We start from the raw sequence: 22,996 nt of genomic DNA, 5'->3' as shown, positions 1-22,996 counted from the left end.
AAAGCACGCATAATTAAAAACATGCATTAGACAGTAACGTGTATTTTCTCGTTTCAATTTTTTGGTTCTTTTTGAGTCCATCAGCTTTATTATACACAACATCATCAAATCAGACTTTACAATCAGGCCTGCTCGCAGTAGCATATGTGTGTGTAAATATGCATATGTGTGTATATATCCACTCCTAGCTAAGACCACACTATCTCCTGTATAATAAGTGCAATAACTTTATTTTTTACAGCTCGTTTGTATATAATGTAAACTATCATCTTTTCCATACCAGATCGTAATGTGCAATAACAGTTTAGTACTGTCACTTTGTTCTGTTATTATTCTGTTAATCACTTTATTCTGTTAATTAATCAAGCATTCATTCACCTTGTGTTCATTTTCACCATACCAGATCATCATGTGCAATAACAGATTAGTACTCAAGTCACGTTATTCTGGTATTCAATCAAGCTATTCATTCACCTTGTTTTCATTCATTTATCTATTTTTCGATATATTTTTTTCTTCTTACGTGTGCTGTTGCTGCTGTAACACTGTGAATTTCCCCTGTAGGGACTAATAAAGGATTATCTTATTATCTCTTAAATTCGCATGCTGATGATATGCTCATTGTAAATCTTTAAGATCCAAATTTTACCTCATGACCTATTTTTTTTTTTTATAATTTTGTGGTATTGATTTTCTATAATCAAAATAACAGTTTGATTAATGTAAATAAAAATTTATTTAGTAACATAAATAAATATGTTAAAAACATAATGTCCCTTTTCATATTCACTATTAATGAACATGCTTTTGAACATGATTTACTGTAAGTATTGCACCAAAGATCAGAGTGAACCACTGCTCACTGATGAGTTTATTTTACTGACAGTTAAAGTTTGTTTTAGTTTTGCGATGATAATAATATCTGACTAATATAAAATAAATGAAATCACGTGATTGCATGAGTAGGTCCTCATAGTGTTTACATGTAATCAGCATTAGTACAAGCACGTGATTCTCTACCTTTTAATTCTAAATATAAATGCATTTTTATCCCAGACCATCTGTTTACAATAAGCTCCCGTTAATGTGTGTGTTTTTATTTGAATGGTTGTGAATTACATTAAATTATCATTGTACTGTGAGACATGAATAACACACTGGAAGTAAAGATGCGTTCTATTATGTCTGTTTTTATTTAAAATGTTGACATGAGCTTTATGAGAAACAACAAACAGACTAAAGATGCAATAAAAGACAAAGAACAAGCAGACAGAATTATCAGAGTGAGAGCAGTATGAGAGTCACACTAAGAAAGCTCAGAATGTGAACACCGGTCTCTCCTCAGTGTGTGTGAGAGTGGAGTCTGGGAGCCCTGGGTGGCCTCACAGGTCACAGAGCCCACCCTCCCCCACTGGTCTGCATTAATGCTCAGGGTGCTGCTCCAGCTGTAGAGGCCGTCCTTCAGCATCGCGGGGCTCCTGCTCTCCTCCCAGCTGATGCTGCTGCTGCCATCGTCCAACTTCCAGGACAGCCTCCAGTCTGAGGGGAAGCCCTTGTTGGCCAGGCATGTGAGTGTGGCCTTCCCCTGCCGCAGCTCCTCACTGGAGGGAGGCAGCACCGTCAGGGTGGGACGGGCATCACCTAGGAGACACAGATCAGCTTAGAGGACAGGCAGCACACAGCTGTCAATCAAAGAGCAGACACAGAGTGGATCTTCTCCTTGAAGAAGTTTCTGGCAGATGTTTTTCTGCTCCAGCAGTCACTGACTCACACAGTGTTTCACTTCCCTTTAAGAAGCCTCTCATGCTTATCAGCACAGAGACAATCATCCTACAGTTTGACCTGAAATATGTCCAACTACACTGCTGATACAAGAAGCAACAACACTGTCATCAAATGTATGAACTATACAAAGACTTAGAGGAGACAGAAAGGATGAATTGATGTGCATTTCAATCATCATTTAATTTGACATTTAAAATAAAATGAGAAGATAAAAACAGCAGAGATTTGACACATTTCCAAATGTCCATCTTTATCTGCACTCTGTGCAGGTTTACTTGAAGAAAGTGATTTTGAATCCATCCTAATAACAGTTACTGTGCTGGAACATGAAAAAGTCATTTTAGGAGGAATGAATCTTTTTGCTTCAATTTCACTTTGACATGAAAGTGCACATAAAAGAGAAGAAAAGCTGATCTGAGTTCTCCTCCTTGATATGACAGCACACATAAAAACATCAAGACTAAAACTGGAACTGGTCTCCTTTACACATTAAAACATTTTAAACATGAATTCTAGACATTGTATTTAGTATTAAACACAGTTTGACTTACATCCAACATCCAGTCTGGTTCCTCCACCAAAAGTCCACCACAGTGATACAAAGTGATGGAGGCGTCGTACAAAAACCTCTGACCGTAGAGAGACACGGCTCTCTGACTCTGAAACAAACAAACTCAACACAAACAGCCTCAGCCTGTAAAACTCAGCTGATTCATATGAACATGAATCAAAAGAGAGTGACAGAAAATACTGACATTATTTTAGATTGATTTCATTTGGATTCAATATGTCAAATTCAAACTGAGTCTTCTGCATGTAACAATCCAAACAAACATTTCTTTACAAATATTTTCAGCTGCAACAAATCTCCATAAACAGCTCTGATACATTCCTGATCAATGTTCTGATAAAGTGATTGATCCGTTGATAAACAGCATCATCAGATTGATCCCAGTCCCTGTTGGAGTCACTCAGTTCATTTCCATAGAGAGTCACTTTGCATCAGCAGCAGCATGCTCCAGTGCTCTGGGAGACTTTATAGTCCTGACACTTGAACACTGGATGATGACTGACAGCTGTCCTTCATCACAACAGAAATCCTCCTCATCAAAAACATGACTTTGACCTGTGTCCTCATCTGGACTCTCCTCTGCTTCACTCAGGGTGAGGAACATCATTTCTCTGTGATGGAGTGTAGCTGAGTTTCACCTCAGTGTCTCATGTCCAGTGTTTCTTCTGTCTCTTCAGGGTCTGTTGGACAAAATGTTGTCATGACTCAGCCAGCTGCCAAATCAGTGCAGCTTAGTCAGACTGTCTCTATAGACTGTAAGGCCAGTCCAACAGTAGTTCACTATTCTGGTTCACAGTACCACCTGTCCTGGTACCAGCAGAAACCTGGAGAAGCTCCTAAACTCCTGATCTACAGAACATCAGACAGATTTTCAGGAATCTCCTCCAGATTCAGTGGAAGTGGAGCAGGAAATGGAGCTGACTTCACTCTGACCATCAGTGGAGTTCAGGCTGAAGATGCAGCAGTTTATTACTGTCAGAGTTATTACTACATCAACAGTCAGTATGTGTTCACACAGTGAAAAAGTGTCGTACAAAAACCTCCTTCAGTCAAACTGAACAGAAACTGAACTGACTGCTGCAGCTGGAAGCTGCACACACTGACACACTTCACTGAACACACACACAAAATGCTGTAAGAAGTTCACAGAGATAAAACACTGTATCTAAACACATCACAAATACCATAATTGTAGACACACTTTATATCTGGGTAATTACATTCTATAGTGTTCCTTTATTATTAAAATGTGTTTGGGTGATCATCTTTTACTTCACACAATATGAATCTTCCATCATTAATTGCTTGATTTAAACCAGGGGTGTCCAAACTGCGGCCCGCGGTCGGATTTTCTATGGCCCGCGGCTTCTATCTTAAAATGTGTTATTTTTGGCCCGCCAGCCAAACATATCATACAATCATAAATCATACAAAATCAACAGGCAATACTTATTTTTGTTTTTAACTCATTGTGTAACGTTTGCATCATGATTCTCTGAGCAGAACATTATCTCTCTCTGTCTGCATCGTGGTGCGTCACGCGGTGCTGCAGGGCTTGGTTGTTGGTTCCAGCTACGCAGAGGGCTCGGAAGGTGCACAACACCGGTTCAGAACTTCGACACAATTCACCACGAGACTAAACATGCTTCTGCATACAACCTGCTATCAGAGAGCGTCTGTACTGTACAAGTGAAGTTCTCCAAAACTATGGAGCCCCTCTGTAAAAAAGAAATAAATTGTGGCCACGAATTATGTATAACGTGCGCACGAAATATTGTTATTATTAGTTGTAGTATAGTAGCCCTATTAGAATTCATGGACTGGGTGCATGGGAGTGGGCTGCCCGGCCAGAGAGCAGCCTCCCCGTGCAGCAATGAGCGTCCCTCTCTGGGGAACGTGCCGGAGTACTGGGGGGCTCCAGGAGCGCAGGGGAGTGGAGCGGAGCGTCCCTCTCCCTGTCCATCGTGTCGCTCCCTGCTGCCCGGTGCGGGCAGGAGCGGGCAGCAGGGAGCGATGCTGGAGCTGTTAGAGAAGTTGAAGTGACATGATGAGGGACGCTCATTGCTCCCTGCTGCACGGGGAGGCTGCGTCCTGGCCGGCAGCCTGCTCGGGCCTTTTTACCGGCGGCTGGATAAAAGCAACTCTCCAGATATGCGAACATTTGTAAACCATGACTTAGTTTGTGTCGTGTGAGCGGAGTGTGATAAACTGTGACTTTTTATTGGAGCAGCAATGAGCAGTCCGTCTTTGCTTGTGTGGAAATATATGGTCAAAATATATGTTTGTTTGCACATATGGTAAAAGTGTATGGTTGCTCATAGATCGAGACCTCTGACTGAGGCCATAAAGTATTCTGATGTTTAATGGTTAGTTTAGAAATTCGAACTGCAAACCCCTTAGTTGACCCAAAGATGAAAACACAAGCTTGCCAAAGAGATAAGATATACTCAAGGTCGTAGCAGGAGGACCTGTGAGAATACACACACACACTCACATCAAAGATGTGAGTGGGAGAACTTCAATGTCTTTTAGTTTCGTATACGCCCTCCACCTTGTGACTATTGAATATGCATGTTTCACTGAAAAACATTACCTTTTATGCCTTTCTATGTAAATGTAACCACACCTTGTTGTAAGATTAATAAAACGAGCCTAATGCATGGGACGGACAGAATGCAAATGGTCAGCTGCAGGAGCAGATCGAGGGGTCTGTATTGAGCTGTGCATTCTCCCTTTATATAAAGGCGAAACTGAAACTGATCAGTACTGGTTTTCATTCAATGTTCTGTGCATCGGGGACGGAGTCTGGGAATCCGGGGTGACCAGATTAGGTCACAACAATTTGGGGGCTCGTCCATGGGATCAAGGGCAAAAATCATCCTCAGATCCGTCAATTGAACACAGGGGCCGATTACGAACAGACAGAGGACACGTGCCGGCAACAATAAGGTAAGCAGACCTTTTATATCTGCATTGACTACTCTAAAATGTAACGTGTCCCGAGTCTTAGTAGTAATCTGTCTGTAAAAGTAAAAAAGAACATTGACTGAATGAATTTAAGAGAATAACTGTAAGTAAATGAATTATGACTACAGTGAAATAACCGTAAGTGAATGAATTATGACTACGGTGAATGAGTAATGACTACAGCTGTTTAAGAGATAAGTAAATGATGCCTGCAGAGGATTAAGAGAATTTAAGAGAAAAAGGGGTAGCAGAAAATCCTGAGTGTGGCGACTCCACCGGTGCTCTGACGAGAGGCCGGAAAAGCTGGGTTTGAGGCCCGGGGCTTGAGGAACCCTAAATCACTACAAAAGAGAGAGAGAAAAAGAACAAGACCAGGCAAAAACACATGGTATGCATGTTGGACTGACTGGAAACTGAAACAATGACCGCACTAGTTAGGCGGGAGTTGTAGTAAGTCAACAGGCTTCCAAATTACAGATATATAAGATTCTGGTGTCACGGACAGAGGCTAGTCTCGAATCCATTGGACTGAGTACCAGGGACACAGCGTGCCATATTTCTCAGTCGGCCAGAATCTAGAAAAGAAAGGAACTCTGAGACTCATAACTGTGAGTCGTCTGAGATAAAGACGACAAGACCAGAGAGTAGAGAATAAATAATGAAATAACTGTGAGCCGTTCTTACACTGGACGGCAAGACCAGAGAATAAGTCCTGTGAGTTCATGAAGCACCCCTAAAGAGAAACAAAGAGAAGTGAAGATACAGTACTGACACACACACAGAGCTCGCAGTATAAATGGGTAAAGCATGAGTGTGGAATGTGTATGAATGCCAGAGACGAGGTGAACTGAAGCAGCAGCACTGCTGGAAACCTTAATTGGTGTAAACGTAAAGCAGTGGCCTGTTGAAGTAGGTTCACTCACGGACTGGATTAGTGTTTTTGTTGTGCACATACTTTTGTATATATTTCTGAGGTGAACATAGTTTGTGAACTTTTCTAACAATATAGTTTTGTTAATTCTTCTGAGCACAGTTTTGCAAATAACACAAACTTATTAAGCTTTAGTTTTTAATTTTCACGTAATCACATGACTGAGACTTTGATGACTGACGACATGGACGGAGATTTTAACAGAGACACTGTTGATGATGGGTGGGGTCCGAACAGCCCACTTAAAACAGTAGAAGCTCAACTGATTATTTTAGAGAAAGCGCTGCATCAGGCTTTTGACTCTAAAACCGCATCTGAAGAGATGACTCAGATGAGGGAGGCAGTCATTAATTTGTTGGGAGAAATAGGCCGTGGCATGAAAGATAGAGGTTGTTTACAGAAGGAGTTTTGGAGAAAGGAGGGTGAAGCGAAGGCAGAGAGGGAGAAGGCCAGGAAGAGTGCAGAGCAGTGTGGTTGGTCTAAGAAAGGGAGATTTAAGAGGGAGCAGGAAAAAGCAGAGGAAAAGAGAGCTCAGTGGGCGCGATGGGCTTTGATAGGTCAGGGTGTAACTCACCTCATGACTGAGAAGCCCAAAACACAGGATGCCAAAGCAGAAAAACATAAGGATCCCCCACCGTATACACCACCCCCTCCTACTGCACCACCATCCTCTCATTCATCCGCTGGATTATATCCAGTTTTACAAATAACTCAAGGCACACTGGCCATAACAGACATGCCTGATTCCCCTGAGGCGTGGTCTGATGACAGCTCTCACACGTCCCAAGTGAGTAGTGTGTCTGCTTTACCCTCGGGAGTTAGCACCCGTGAAGGGCCTCCAGAGGCCCCTGACCTCTCACCTTTCCAGCTGCGAAAGGACAGAGACCCGAGCTGCGACAGAGCACTATGTGTTGCAGCTGAAGACCCGCTGTCACACAGAATACAGACACCAGACATTGTGAACACAAAGCAGGGAGAAATAGACAAGGTGCAACAGTTGCAGGAAGAATTAAAGGAGTTGCGGGCTGCTATAGCTCAGGACTTAACACCACACACATATGCACACGCTAACCCCCAATTTGGAGACGATACACTTCACGTGGGAGGCGTGTGGAAAGACGGATGACAGGAAGGGAGGACAGCTGGAGTTCAGATGCAGGTCGAGGGTGTTTGGTCCGTGGAGCAGGGAGACATGTTTGATTTGGGATAGCAGGGTTGTCCAATAACCGGAAGGTTGGTGGTTCGATCCCAACTCCTCCCTAGTCACTGTTGTGTGTTCTTGGGCAAGACACTTCACCCTAGCCTGTGGCGCGCCTTGCTAGTCATTGTATGACACTGCTTGTGCAGCAGCCGTAACGAATTTCCCTCTGGGATTAATACAGTATCTAAAAAAAACTCTATCACTGTGATGGGCTTCTCTGGGGATAAACAGACTCTGCCTATAACCACTCCCATGACTGCTCAGCTGGGAGACTCAGACTCAGACTGTTTCACACTGTTTTGTACACTCACCTCTTCTGCCTCTGAATATACTGGGGAGAGACTTGCTGATTAAGTTTGGAGCATCTATTTTGTGCGGCCCAGACGGGCTGACAGTGACACTGCCGGACGGCACCATGTTCCACTGTAATGTTGCAGACACAGGCGGACAATATCTGATGAGACCTGTGACTGACCCATGTGCTGACATCTACTGGGGCATGTTACATCCTGAAACTCCCCAGAACCCAGGAATCCTTTCTGCCTACCTGCAGTGGAAGCCCTGGATAGCGCAGGTCGAACCATATGTTTCTCCCCCTGACCCCCCTCATGTGACTCTATTTTATGACAGGCAGCAAACTGATTGGTACCATGAGAAGTTTGCGCACTCCCTAGAGGGACAGGACTGGTCTATTACAGTCCGAGACATTTTTGTGGCACCTGAGGGCATGGCAGCCGGTGTGGACCTCACTCCAGAACACATGTCTTGGTACATGATGAGTGACGAAGGGCATCCCCACGTCTCATTAGCTGTACATCCAAACCACCAGGCCAAAGAACTAGGTGGCATGGTTAAACGTGCCATGGGGCAATCAGACTGGCAACCCACACCTTTACCTCAAATCATGTATTCTCCATCTGCTAAAGCATACAAAATAACTGTTTCAACTATGAACACTGTCACTCTGGCACATGAACTGCTTGCTAGACATCATGGTAGAGAGAAAACTGATCATCCTCTGGCACAGGCTGTGATTGACAGCTTACCACCACATTTATGGGCAGACGGCCCCACTGATGTGGGTCTGGTGGACTGTGAACCTGTGACGTTTCAGATTAACACACCAGGCCCTTTATGGATACCACAGTATCCCCACAAGCCAGCAGCCGGAGCTGGCATTGCAGATACTATTCATGGACTCTTTGAAAATGGCGTGCTGGAACTCTCTCACTCAGATTGGAATACTCCCATCCTACCTGTAGAAAAGAAAGGGACAGGTAAATATCGCATGGCACATGATCTGAGGGACATTAACGCTGCACTGTCAACCCCCACGGTACCAGTTCCGAATCCATACGTGGCATTGGCCCAACTGGATCCTTCACAGAGCTGGTTCACCTGCATAGATTTAGCTAATGCTTTCTTTTGTCTCCCTCTGGCACCTGAATGCAGAGACATTTTCTCATTCACATATCAGGGAACGCAGTATCGCTACACCAGGCTACCTCAAGGTTTTGCGCTCTCCCCCGGAATTTTTAATCAGGTTTTGAAACAGATACTCAGTCACTGCACCCTCCCAGAAAACACTACACTCATTCAGTACGTTGATGACCTTCTTATCGCAGCTCCAACGGCAGCAATCTGCCTGGATGCCACGCAGGCTGTTTTACAACATCTGGCCACAGCTGGTTTTAAGGTCAGCAAATCTAAACTCCAATTAGTCAGGAAACAAGTTGCTTTCTTAGGACGCATTGTTTCACAAAAGGGGGTCAGCATATCGCCTTCGCACAAATCTACCATTTTGCATCATCCGCGTCCTGATAAAGTGAAGGACATGCTCTCATTTCTCGGTCTGACTGGCTACAGTAGAAACTTTGTTGCTAACTACACTGGCCTCACACAACCTCTCAGAGACCTTGTCAAAGAACATGGCATGCGTAATGTGTCAGCTCGCCTAAATTGGACGCAGGCCGCGGAACAAGCATTCATTACTCTTAAACAATCTTTGGCCTCTGCAGCAGAACTAGCCACACCTGACTACACTTTACCTTTCTATTTGGATGTCTCTGGAACGGATGCCTGCATCAATGGCATCCTGTTCCAGAGAAAAGGGGGAGAAAGACTAATACTGATGTACATCAGTGTCCCCCTGGACAACATGGAGAAAAGACACCCTCAGTGCACACAACACGCAGCAGGAATAGCTAAGCTAATTCAAAAAACCGCACACATGGTCATGGGACACCAGCTGTATGTACTGACAACACATAGTGTAGTGGCATACGTGAACTCAGAGACATTCACACTCACCTCATTGAGACAGAGGAGGTTGAGCAAGATTTTAGAAGCACCAAACATCACCTTCACACATGATGGTATAAACATGGCAGAGCAGATAGGAGCTGGAGAGCCACACACATGTGTAGAGAGGGTAACCAGAGAAGAAAAAGTCAGAATGGATTTACAAGCCACACCTCTTTCAGAGGCCAGAAATCTGTTCACAGATGGGTGCTGTTTTAGACATGACACAGAAGGACTCAGAGCAGCATACGCAGTTGTTGAAGACACAGGGGAAGAAATGAGAACACTGAAAGCAGAAAGACTGGAGGGACAGCAGTCAGCGCAGAGAGCCGAGGTGAGGGCAGTGATTGAGGCACTAAAGATAGGTCAAGGACAGGACATCAATGTTTTTACTGACTCAGCATATGCGGCAGGAGCAGTGCATGTGGAATTAGGACAATGGCTGAGAGCAGGTTTTCTCACTGCAACTAACAAACCTATACGGCATGAGGCTGAAATGAGAGAGCTTGCTGAAGCTCTGTTGTTGCCTAGCAAAGTGGCTGTGATTAAGTGCAAAGGTCATGGAGCAGGAACTGACAGGGTCACAAGGGGAAACAATGCAGCAGATCAGGCAGCAAAACAGGCAGCAGGCTATGTTGAGCGAATGATTTTTATGTGTTCAGAAACAGACTTGCCTCCCCCTGTTGATTGGACTGATTTGATTCAATTGCAAAACAAAGCCTCTCCACAGGAAAAAACACTGTGGAAAGCTAGAGGGGCGACTGACACAGGAGGAGTATGGAGAGGGCCTGACGGACGCCCCATACTGCCACCTGGACTGAGACAGACTGCCATGGAGGAAGCGCATGGGGTAGGCCATGTGGGGTGTCGTGATAAACTGTCATTAAATTTCTGATTAACACCTACATCCCTAGACATGGTTTTCCGAAAAAAAAAAAAAGAAGCATGCTTTTGGTACTGTTTATCATTCACAGCCTCAAGGAAAGGTGGAAAGGATGAATCAAACCTCAAACAAAAATTGGCTAAAATCTGTGCACAGACCAAATTTATATGGGTTCAAGTATTATCTATTGTATTGATGTTCTGGTAATAACGCCATATAATCTACACCTTATGAGCTTCTTACAGGTCGACAGTTTCCTGGACCAGCTGGCCGGCTGAGACTGAAGAAGCATGCAGTATGGTATTAATATAAACCATAATATAATGAATTTGAAGCTTTGGTGTTAGAATTTGTATTACAGGACAAAGGAGAGATGGTGAGTCCAGAAGGAGCCACACACAGCCGAGTGGGTCCTCCTGAAGGTGATAAAAGGAAGTGGTCGGAACCAAGGTGGACCGGTCCCTATCAGGTGACGGAACGCACCTCTCACGCGGTTCGGCTGAGAGGAAAGGGGGACACCTGGTATCACTGGAGCCAGTGCGCAGGCGCAGAGGAGCCTCAACGCTCTCTACAGGACGTCCAAACTGATCTGAGGGCACAGAAGTCTGAATCGGCTGATTCAGACACAGATCCTGTCACAAAAGGGGCAGAATAATCCCCTGACAGAGATCAAGGATCCCGGGTAGTCTAACCCCAGGGATCCGAAGAAAGAAGACACATCCTAAGGATGAGAGGACCAGAGAACCAGGCGGGGTGCTGGACGATGAGGCAGACGGACAGGAACACACACATGAACTGATAAAACACAATTTTGTACATTCTAACTGACAATTGTCATTATATTTGAGCTGTTAGGAGTATCTGGGGGCGGGAACGGTGAAAGACCGACCGATTAAAATACCCCCACATACTATGATGTATAACATGTTTCGTTTTATGTACTCACATGATATGTTTTTTAATACACTACATTCTTCACAGAGTTTTTCTTTTTTGCACCTTCATATATGGTTTTGACACGCATACACACACACACCGGGTGTTTGGACATTTACTCACAGTGTTGTTACATATAGATGTAACTTTTACCCATAGTTTTGTTTGATTACACACAGTGTTTTCCTATTTGCTGATGTGACCGTTTATTGTTTCTTTTTCCTTATATTTCTGAGTGTTGGACTCTTAGTAGAGTCCAAAAGGGGGAATTGTGGAAATATATGGTCAAAATATATGTTTGTTTGCACATATGGTAAAAGTGTATGGTTGCTCATAGATCGAGACCTCTGACTGAGGCCATAAAGTATTCTGATGTTTAATGGTTAGTTTAGAAATTCGAACTGCAAACCCCTTAGTTGACCCAAAGATGAAAACACAAGCTTGCCAAAGAGATAAGATATACTCAAGGTCGTAGCAGGAGGACCTGTGAGAATACACACACACACTCACATCAAAGATGTGAGTGGGAGAACTTCAATGTCTTTTAGTTTCGTATACGCCCTCCACCTTGTGATTATTGAATATGCATGTTTCACTGAAAAACATTACCTTTTATGCCTTTCTATGTAAATGTAACCACACCTTGTTGTAAGATTAATAAAACGAGCCTAATGCATGGGACGGACAGAATGCAAATGGTCAGCTGCAGGAGCAGATCGAGGGGTCTGTATTGAGCTGTGCATTCTCCCTGTATATAAACGCGAAACTGAAACTGATCAGTACTGGTTTTCATTCAATGTTCTGTGCATCGGGGACGGAGTCTGGGAATCCGGGGTGACCAGATTAGGTCACAACACTTGTTAACGTTCTCTGTTGTTAAACTGTCAGCTGAGACGCGGCACTTCTCTCAAAAAGACTCCGTCATTCAGTATGCATCTGCCGTAAGGCACGTCATCACGTTTTTACGTCTCGTTGACATGCACTGCAAACCTGTGTAAACATTAAATTCCAAGACCCTGAGATCAGCACTAAATGACTCCCACCTAGTCTACCTGACATTTTACTGATGTCTGCTGCTCCTAAACCAGACCTGCCACATATGATCAGATCTCACCTTCACAGTAGAGTCTGTTGCTCTGTTATCACAACCACAGTTTCTGAATGTTTTAAATTTATGCTGTATATTCAGATAACATGTTCTGATCTGTCATCTGAATGCTAAGATGTTATTTTGTTTGCTGTGTAAGATGTAATATTACAAAACAGCATACACATTTTTTATTGTTTAAAATAATGACATCGGGGACTGTTGGCCCTCGGAGAGTTTCACATTATCGAATCTGGCCCTCCCCGAAAAAAGTTTGGCCACCCCTGATTTAAACCTTTATCGTTTAGCTTCTCGATATTGTTTGTTTGTGTTTTGTATTCCTCTAAATTAACTAACGGAGACAAACCCTGCTGTCTTCCTCAGAGGACTTTCATGTCTCTCACCCAGCAGCAGAGAAGAAATAATGTTTCAGCCTGAGACACTGAAAATTATTATTCTTAAGACTGAGAATTCTTCCATGACATCAGTTCTATCAGTGTGTGTGTCTGCTTCACGGAGATCAAGCTGTCTCCCACAGATTTCTACTGCATCATTCAGAAATGACTGAAAGTGTCAGTGCTGTCAGCAGTGAGGAGGAAAGAGCTCCAGCTGACTGACTCTGTGTCTTTGCATATGTGTCCTGCCTCTCTGCTTCCAGCCGTTAAGAGGACAGTGTTGATCAGTGTCTGTCCAGGCCTTTCAGAGCCACTGACACATCGGCAGCACAATGATGATGTCACTGAGTCTACTGCTGGCCACCCTGGGGCTCCTTGTTCAGGGTGAGAGTCTCTGCTGAAAACCTTGCTTCAGGATGCAGCAGCTTCAGCACAGTGATGTTGTGCGGTGATGGAGAAAGACTGAACCAAGCAGCAGTGACCTTCTTCCATCTGTTCTGCATGTTAAAGAAATGATCCTCTTCTCTTTGGATGTTGATCATCTTCCTCCAAGCTGGATTGCTCAGAAAAACTACACAAGGTTAACAGCAGAATCATTTATAGTTGGATATGATTAAACTATTGTCTTTTTATTATTGTTTAAAGTTTAATTTATAAAGACTTGGCATATTTTAATTTTTAATCTTAATTCTTCTTGAAATGGGGTCCAAACACAAACTGTCAGGGAGGTTGCTGACTGACTCAAGCGCAAGACGGGAGAGAGGCAGAGGGTTAAATTAAAGTAATTTATTGTGCCCGAAAACTCAGGGAACACAGTTCAAAAATACAAGATCTCAAGGCAAAACACAAGCGCGGCACGAGCCGGCAGGAGGAAAAAACACACAGGGTTGAGTCACCACAGTTCTCAAAAGACAAACTTAAATGGTCTCAAAAACACACCAGGCAAACAAAATACAAAAATGCTAAGGCTCGGAAAGTACTCAGGCTACTGGAGAACAGGACGGCTGGAAGTCAGGTAGTAGACGAGACGAACTGGCACCAAGTGAGGGGAAGACGTAGACTATATACACAGGGATCAGGGCAGACAAAGGGACACAGGTGAGGCACATTAGGGAGGAGCAGGTGATCACCAGGAGAAGGAGGGAGAACACGAGGAGAGGGCAGTCAAGACACCTGAAATGAGAGGGGAGTCAGTGATTTCAAAATAAGGCCAGAACTAAAGGCAAACATAATCAAACAAAATACAAAGCAACTGCCCTGGCTCACGCTGGGACCCTGACAGTACCACCCCCTCCCTGGTTTCCCGGGGTGTCTGAGGTGAAAATCCTGGATGAGGGAGGGGTCCAGGATGCGGGAAGCGGGTTGCCACGACCTCTCCTCTGGTCCGTAGCCTTGCCAGTCAACGAGATACTGGTAGCCCCTGCCCCGTCGTCTGACATCCAGTAGTCGGCGGACGGTGTAGGCTGGCTGACGATGATGTGTGGTGGAGGCGGAGGCACAGGAGTGGACTGAAGAGGGCTGGTGATGTGAGGTTTGAGCTGAGATACATGGAACACGGGGTGGATTCTCATGGACCTGGTGAGTCTAAGTTTAACGGTCACGGGGTTGATGATCTTGACTATCTCAAAGGGTCCAATGTACTTAGGAGAGAGTTTCTTGGACTCGGTTCGGAGCTTAATGTTGGCTGTGGAGAGGTAGACTGTCTGGCCCATGGAGTAGGTGGGTGCTGGGGTGTGGTGCCGGTCTGCCAGCCTCTTGTTGTTAGCAGATGAGCAGAGCAGGGCAGCCCGGGCCTCCGTCCAGATGCGCCTACACCGCCAGAACTGATGTTGAACAGAGGGCACTGCCAGCTCTGCCTCTGCTTCTGGGAAAAGGGGTGGCTGGTAACTAAGGAGCACTCAAAGGGGGACAGTCCAGAGGCGGATGAGGTGAGAGAGTTGTGAGCATACTCCACCCAAGCGAGGTTCTCCAGCAGCCTTTGGAGCACCAGCCGCACATGCCGCCTATGCTCGGCGATGCTCCTAGAAAAAATAAAAATATCATCCAAATAAACAAACACAAAACGATCCACAAAGTCCTGAAGGACATCATTGATTAGGTTCTGAAACACTGCAGGGGCGTTGGTTAACCTGAATGGCATCACCAAGTATTCGAAGTGGCCGAGAGGGGTCTTAAAGGCAGTTTTCCACTCGTCTCCAGCTCGGACACGGACCAGGTAATAGGCATTCCTTAGATCCAATTTGGTGAAAACCCTAGCCTCCTGCATTGTTTCAAAAGCAGAGTTCATGAGAGGTAGAGGGTACTTGTTTTTTACCATGATGGTGTTCAGGTCACGGTAATCCACACACGGGCGGAGGGACCCGTCCTTCTTACCCACGAAGAAGAATGGGGCCGCCACCGGCGAGGTCGAGGGCCTAATGATGCCTGAGCTAAGAGACTCAGAGATGTACCGCTCCATCGACTCCCTTTCCGGTCTGGACAAGCTATACAGCTTGGCTTTGGGCAATGCTGCACCAGGCAGGAGGTCGATGGAGCAGTCATAAAGGCGGTGCGGGGGAAGGGATAGTGCCTTAGCTTTACTAAATGCAGGCAGGTGGTGTGGCAATAGTCACCGGCTGGTATGGCCAATCCATAGCGGGGTTGTGCTGGGCTAACCAGGGGTAACCTAGAACTACATGGTAGTGAGGGGAAGAAAAAATGAAGAAACGGGTGTGCTCGTGGTGATTCCCGGATATAACTAAGTGCACGGGTGCAGAGCGAAATTTAACTGAGGATATGACCCGGCCGTTAACGGAAGTGACAAGGATAGGCTGGGGGAGTGCTTCTATCTGAATGCCTGCCTGCCTGGCCAGCTCAGCGTCAAGTAAATTTTGTTCTGCCCCGGAGTCTACCAACGCTGAAACAGGAATAGACCCCCCCTGAAAACAAACTGCTGCCTCTAGTGAGCAGCAGCGGCCTGAAGATGTGGGTGCAGGCCGCCCGCTCGTCAGGTTGCCCACAGTTAATGTAGAGCGGGGGCGTTTGGGTGCCAGCTGGCAGTCCCACACGAGGTGACCCTTCTGACCACAGTAGAGACACTCACCTGACCGCATCCGCCACTCCTCCTCCTCCGGAGTAAGCCGACTGCGACCCAGTCGCATAGGGACGTCAACTTGCTCCGCGCTATACTGGGGGCCTGTAGGAGAGGGAGAGGAGGAGGTTAGGAGGGTGTAAGGTGGGTCCCTCACGCCAGCCTTCGGGCGAGGAACAGAGGAAGCGGTCAGCTGCCGCTCTAACTGTCATGCAATCGGTTGTCGAGTTTGATAGTGAGCGCTATCAGCTGATTAAAGGTAGGGGGTAAATCCAGCGGCGCAAGCTGATCCTTCAGCTTTTCTGATAGCCCCCGGATAAAGGCGTTGAACAAGGCAGACTGATTCCAGTCGTTATCGGTGGCTAGAGACCGGAACTCGACGGCGTAATCCGCTTCCTGGCGATTCCCCTGGCAGAGAGACATCAACGCCCGAGCTGCCTCCCTACCCGGCCTGGTGAGCTGGAACGCCTCGAGCATCGAGTCGGTGAATGCCTGGAGGGAGTCACAGACGGGGGAATGGCGACCCCACTCGGCCATAGCCTAGGCGTGCAGTCGCCCCGACAGGCGGGAGATGATATACGCCACCTTGGATCGGTCGGTCGGGCAGGATGAAGCCGGGGGTGGCCGGTGTGGGTGCTGGTGCGTCGTCGGGAGGGGCCAGGGCAGGAGGTGGAGAGACAGGCAGCAGCCGTTGGACCTGCTGCGGGAGGAACCCCATTTGGTCCCCGAAAGATGCCATCTGACGCTCCGTCGAGGGTAGCGAGGTCTCCTAGTCCATCTTGAGTGAGGGGAAGACGTAGACTATATACACAGGGATCAGGGCAGACAAAGGGACACAGGTGAGGCACATTAGGGAGGAGCAGGTGATCACCAGGAAAAGGGGGGAGAACACGAGGAGAGGGCAGTCAAGACACCTGAAATGAGAGGAGAGTCAGTGATTTCAAAATACGACCAGAACTTAAGGCAAACATAATCAAACAAAATACAAAGCAACCGCCCTGGTTCATGCTAGGACCCTGACACAAACAGATATTCAAGAGCTTAATTTGCAAAAGTTAATGTTTCACAGAAAAATATAATTTATACAAAAACAATGTTACCCTCTTTGTAAGATTTAACAAAGAAATGAATTGTGTTTCTTTTGTGATGCATGAAGGGGGAACATTAACAGTGATATAATTGAATACAAATACTCTTCAAATAAAAGTTATAACAGCCTCAATATAACTATTTTATTTATTTTTTATGATCATCTCTGTGTAAAAATCATTCTGAAATAACAGTTTTACAATTTCCATATTTTTACTATTTCATAACTATTAGGTGAAAATCATATGAACGTCACCTGATTCCTTATCTCCTGCTGTGTGTCATGAAGAATGAAGATTCTATTAAAGTCTATTATTTAGAAACATTCAGCAATAAAAATGACAAACAATTTTCAAGTACTTGAATTCAATAATTAGGTAAATATACATATATGAACATGTATGTTGACTCCTTGTCTCCTGCTACAAAGTCTGTAACCAACGTGTGTCTCCTGCTGGATGAGCAGCTGATCTTGTCTGACCATGTTGACTCTGTTGTCCAGTTGTTATGATTCATTCTGTTCAATAGAAGAAGAAACACGCTGAAGCTAACACCACAGTTAATGTTCACTTTGTTAGTAGGTTTGGATCAAATCATCTGATTTATTATAATGGTAAATATTCAGTCTGAACTCAAAGTCACAAATTCTTTCAATCAAACACATGAAAAAAGACAAATCACAGATCCAATAAACCACGGCACATCTTAACCACACAGGGCACATGACTGGCTGTTGTGTGAGCTCACTGGCTAACCTTGGCATGAAATTCATGTAACTAGCTTATGTATTATGTCATTTCTATTAAGGCTCTCTCCCAATTAAATGCTCTTATGAAGAATGATGCTTGCATTGCTAATTTTTCCAAAGAAAACAGTTTTTATATAAGTAGTTCTTCATCGAATAGATCCAACAACGACATGAGCTCACTGTAAACCTCCTTCTGCCTTTATTATACCTGCTTCTATCACTGTCTTTTTTCACTCTAAACTCTGAATTGTATCTAAAATGCTGCATTCTCATCCTTTGCTATACTGTTTTCATAGTATTTCATTGTTATTCCACAGTTATAAATAAATATGTCTGCTGTAATATAAATGTAAATATTCACTCAGTTCATTTCCATAGAGAGTTTGCATCAGCAGCAGCATGCTCCAGTGCTCTGGGAGACTTTATAGTACTGACACTTGAACACTGGATGACTGACAGCTGTCCTTCTTCACAACAGAAATCCTCCTCAGCAAAAACATGACTTTGACCTGCGTCCTCATCTGGACTCTCCTCTGCTGCTGCTTCACAGGTAAAGTCCAGAGAATCAAACTCCTCTCCTCTATGAACATCCGTCCCTCTGAAATGAAGCCCACAAAACCATGACGCTGCTTCATGTTTCTGTCTCTGTGTCCTCAGAGTCCAGAGGACAGGTCAGAGTGATTCAGCCTGGAGCAGTGACATCTGCTCTGGGAGGCTCCGTCACCATCAAATGTACGACCAGTCAGGATGTTCATGGCTCTAACTGTTTAGCCTGGTACCAACAGAGAGATGGAGGAACTCCTAAACTGCTCATTTATTATGCTAGCAGCAGATATTCAGGAACTCCAGATCGTTTTACAGGCAGTGGATCAAAGTCTGACTTCACTCTGACCATCAGTGGAGTTCAGGCTGGAGATGCAGCAGTTTATTACTGCCAGAGTGAACATTACATCAACAGTCAGTATGTGTTCACACAGTGAAAAAGTGTCGTACAAAAACCTCCCTCAGTCAAACTGAACAGAAACTGAACTGACTGCTGCAGCTGGAAGCTGCACACACTGACACACTTCACTAAACACTCACACAAAATGCTGTGAGAAGTTCACAGAGATAAAACACTGTATCTGAACACATCACAAATACCATAATTGTAGACACACTCTATATCTGGGTAATTACTTTCTATAGTATACCTTTATTATTAAAATGTGTTTGGGTGATCATCTTTTACTTCACACAATATGAATCTTCCATCATTAATTGCTTGATTTAAACCTTTATCGTTTAGCTTCTTGATATTGTTTGTTTGTATTTTGTATTCCTCTGAATTAACTAACAGAGACAAACCCTGCTGTCTTCCTCAGAGGACTTTCATGTCTCTCACCCAGCAGCAGAGAAGAAATAATGTTTCAGCCTGAGACACTGAAAATTATTATTCTTAAGACTGAGAATTCTTCCATGACATCAGTTCCATCAGTGTGTGTGTCTGCTTCATGGAGATCAAGCTGTCTCCCACAGATTTCCACTGCATCATTCAGAAAGGACTGAAAGTGTCAGTGCTGTCAGCAGTGAGGAGGAAAGAGCTCCAGCTGACTGACTCTGTGTCTTTGCATATGTGTCCTGCCTCTCTGCTTCCAGCCGTTAAGAGGACAGTGTAGATCAGTGTCTGTCCAGGCCTTTCAGAGCCACTGACACACCGGCAGCACAATGATGATGTCACTGAGTCTACTGCTGGCCACACTGGGGCTCCTTGTTCAGGGTGAGAGTCTCTGCTGAAAACTTTGCTTCAGGATGCAGCAGCTTCAGCATAGTGATGTTGTGCTGTGATGGAGACAGACTGAACCAAGCAGCAGTGACCTTCTTCCACCTGTTCTCCATGTTAAAGCAATGATCCTCTTCTCTTTGGATGTTGATCATCTTCCTCCAAGCTGGATTGCTCTCAATATTCCTTCTCCTCTTTTTCATCTTTTCCAGGTTCATCAGGACAAATCACCCTGACTCAGTCTGCTGGATCTCAGTCTGTTCTTCCAGGACAGACTGCAACCATCACATGTAAAAGTAGTTCAAGTATCAGTAACAACCTCCACTGGTACCTTCAGAAACCTGGAGAAGCTCCTAAACTCCTGATTTATTATGCTACAACCCGTCAGTCTGGAGTTTCTGATCGTTTTAGTGGAAGTGGATCTGGGACTGTCTTCACTCTGACCATCAGTAGAGTTCAGGCTGAAGATTCAGGAGTTTATTACTGTCAGCAGAGTAGCAGCTTCCCGTTCACACAGTGATACAACGTCGTACAAAAACCTCACACAGAGAAAGAGGAACTGATCAACAGCTGCACAAAAACTACACAAGGTTAACAGCAGCATCATTTATAGTTGATATGATTTAATATATTGATTTTATATATTGCATTAAACCTTTTTGCTCTTAACTATGTAAAATTTAATATACAGATGCTGGACATATTTAAAGGTTTTAAATCTAATTTTTTTCTCTTGGAATCAGGTCCAAACAAACAGAAATTAATTTAGAAAAGTTCATGTTTTACAGCAAAGTCATTAAGTTTCTTTTTTTGTTTGTTTCTCTTTGTATAAAAAGGAAACATTACCAGTCACACTACAACAAAGTGTTGGGCAAGTCACTCATTAATGTAATTAAATTACTGATTACAGATTATGTATTTCAAAAGTAATCAAATTACTCTACAACTACTCTATTACTAATTACTTACAAATTTAATTAGTTCCATTACTAGTTACATAGTTACTCCTTCCCACACCAACCATGCATTTTCTAATCTCACAATAAACAAACTGAAGCTAGTCTCTCCTAACTTGGTAGCACTGTAACACAAATGTTTTACCAAACCCTTTGAACATTTCAATCATACAAAATAAAACCTGTCTGTCTTGACATTTTAACCTAAAATATATATTTATACTGTTGTGAATCTCCATACTGTAAAAAAACACATGTTCTTACATCTTTGTACAGTAACAATTTACTGTAATTTTTACAATAAAATGGTAGAATAAAAACATCATATTGCATTTTAGTTACAATGTGTTTTTAACAACCAACTGTCACATATTTGGGACACTTCCGGTTCTGTTTGGGAAAAATCTCAGAAAATGTCTGTAAAACAGTCATTTTTAGTAGGATTGTTCTAATATTTGGACTGGAAGTAGGAAACATGCTATACTTTTGATTCATAATGTTATTTAGTCCATGACAACTTATGCAGCTAATAGATAACCTTATATTCACATAAAAAAAATCTAGGCGAGGCAAAACAAATCAGATTTCTGTGTGTTTAAACTAGAGATGTCCTGATCAAGTTTTTTTTTACCTCAAGTCCGACCCCAAATGATTTTGAGTATCTGCCGATACCAAGTCTGTCGGGGTGAAAATCCCCTTGTTTCCTTCTGATCACCCCCTGAATTAGTTTGTAAGGAAGGAGCGGATAAATTCTGGTCTCAAAATTATAATTTATTAAACAATGAGGCAAATTCTGAGTCGCAGAGCTCTGGGTTGTTGAGATACAAAGAACAAGGCAAGAACAACCATGAACAACAAAGAACAACTCATCAACAACAACTGGACATGGAATTCACACATTAATATACCCCATGGGCGTTCCCGCCTGCCGGCCCACAGGGGCTTCTACTATCCCCCTGCAGACCCTGGTTCATACAGCGAATAGACCATTAGTGTTTACTGCCAAATAAGATAAAACTTAAATTCCTTAAATCTCATAGGCTGTGAGGCTGATCTAGGGATGACCATAACATGGGGCACTCAGGAGAAAAACACATTCCTTTAGAATCTGGCTTTTATTGGGTCAAAGGTGCTGCTGTCCTTAGTCTGGATTTATGACCATGTCGTACCAACTGCAAAACAAAGTTATATGACACACTATGAAATTACTTCTTAATACATTCAGTATCCTCGAATTACTTTGATTTTCTATAAAATTTCCTAACACATAAACACTTATGAAAATCACATCATTAAGTGATAAACACATATAAACATGAATACTTAATGTTAGGGACACACTCCTATATATCTGAACACACTGCATGTTGACACCGTGCAGAATAAATTCTTTCACCCTACAAGTCCCGATCTGATACTTTTAGGGTTCTACTAAGGGACAAAGGCAAATAGCAAGACACTTACTGCAGTCATTTGTGCAATCCTGCACCTTTGTGCCATATAAATGGTACTGCAATGGCTTTGCCTGCTATTGCAAGCACAACACGTGTGTGTGTGTCGCGCTACCGCCACACTGGGAGATTTCACACATGCATCGAAGTCTCGAACCCAGGAACTTTCGCGCCAAAAGCAGCTGTCATACCCCTACACTACAAGACACAGAGCCACCCTGCATAGAAGGCATTAACTTTGACAGCCCTGATAAATATATATCCGACTCCTGATCGGGAGGTAACGTCCGATTCCAATCGAGTCTGAAATCACATGATCGGGCCCGATTTGCGATCATGTGATCAGATCAGGACATCTCTAGTTTAAACCTGTCTATCTATGTACCAGTTAGTCACAGTAAATCAGACAGCTGAACTAAAATGTCAGAGTGTTACAAACACACAGATACCAAGCTTTTTGTATGTGCTCCAAACGTTCAAGGAAATCAACAAAAATCTAATTTTTGTGTGTTTTGTGTTTTTTGGGAAATAGAACCCTTGTAGGTAACAGGTTTATAAAGCAAATGTCTTCATATCACATACGTCATGGTCAGTTATAGTTTCTCAGGAACGGTAAAAGCTAGAGACTTACAGTTTTTTTTCTCCGAAAAGAGGACGCTTGCTATCCATGTATTCCGCTATGTTTCTGTGTTGTTTACAGGTTACGTAAGCATGCGTCAAAGTCAGCATCCAATCGGACGATCAAGTTTTTATTGATTTTCATATTCAAATAGAAATAATAATAAATAGAAAACAACAACAACAACAACAACAACACCAAAAAAACAACTGGCTGGACTCTCCCCCCTCCACCCCCCTCCCAT

At 43.9% G+C, this 22,996-nt stretch overlaps 4 gene segments (V, D, J or C); 3 read left to right on the top strand and 1 right to left on the bottom strand.

Annotated features, from left to right (window-relative positions):
• Window positions 1-1,275: 1,275 nt before the first annotated feature.
• On the bottom strand, window positions 1,276-2,872 carry LOC114431652 (Ig kappa-b4 chain C region-like). The segment is given in 3 exon segments: window positions 1,276-1,641; window positions 2,337-2,492; window positions 2,860-2,872. Coding segments are annotated over 3 exon segments (504 nt in total).
• Window positions 2,865-3,558, top strand: LOC114440206 (immunoglobulin kappa variable 4-1-like). The segment is given in 2 exon segments: window positions 2,865-2,949; window positions 3,034-3,558. Coding segments are annotated over 2 exon segments (393 nt in total).
• A 14,840-nt stretch (window positions 3,559-18,398) lies between these two features.
• On the top strand, window positions 18,399-18,962 carry LOC114440292 (Ig kappa chain V region 3547-like). The segment is given in 2 exon segments: window positions 18,399-18,514; window positions 18,622-18,962. Coding segments are annotated over 2 exon segments (375 nt in total).
• Window positions 18,963-19,642: 680 nt separating this feature from the next.
• LOC114440392 (immunoglobulin kappa variable 6D-21-like) lies at window positions 19,643-20,246 on the top strand. The segment is given in 2 exon segments: window positions 19,643-19,723; window positions 19,939-20,246. Coding segments are annotated over 2 exon segments (360 nt in total).
• The last annotated feature ends 2,750 nt before the right edge of the window (window positions 20,247-22,996 follow it).

The sequence above is a fragment of the Parambassis ranga genome, chromosome 1 (genome assembly GCF_900634625.1).
Source record: "Parambassis ranga chromosome 1, fParRan2.1, whole genome shotgun sequence".
In the NCBI taxonomy this organism is placed as follows: domain Eukaryota; kingdom Metazoa; phylum Chordata; class Actinopteri; family Ambassidae; genus Parambassis; species Parambassis ranga.
This window is presented reverse-complemented; position numbering and strand designations above follow the sequence as displayed.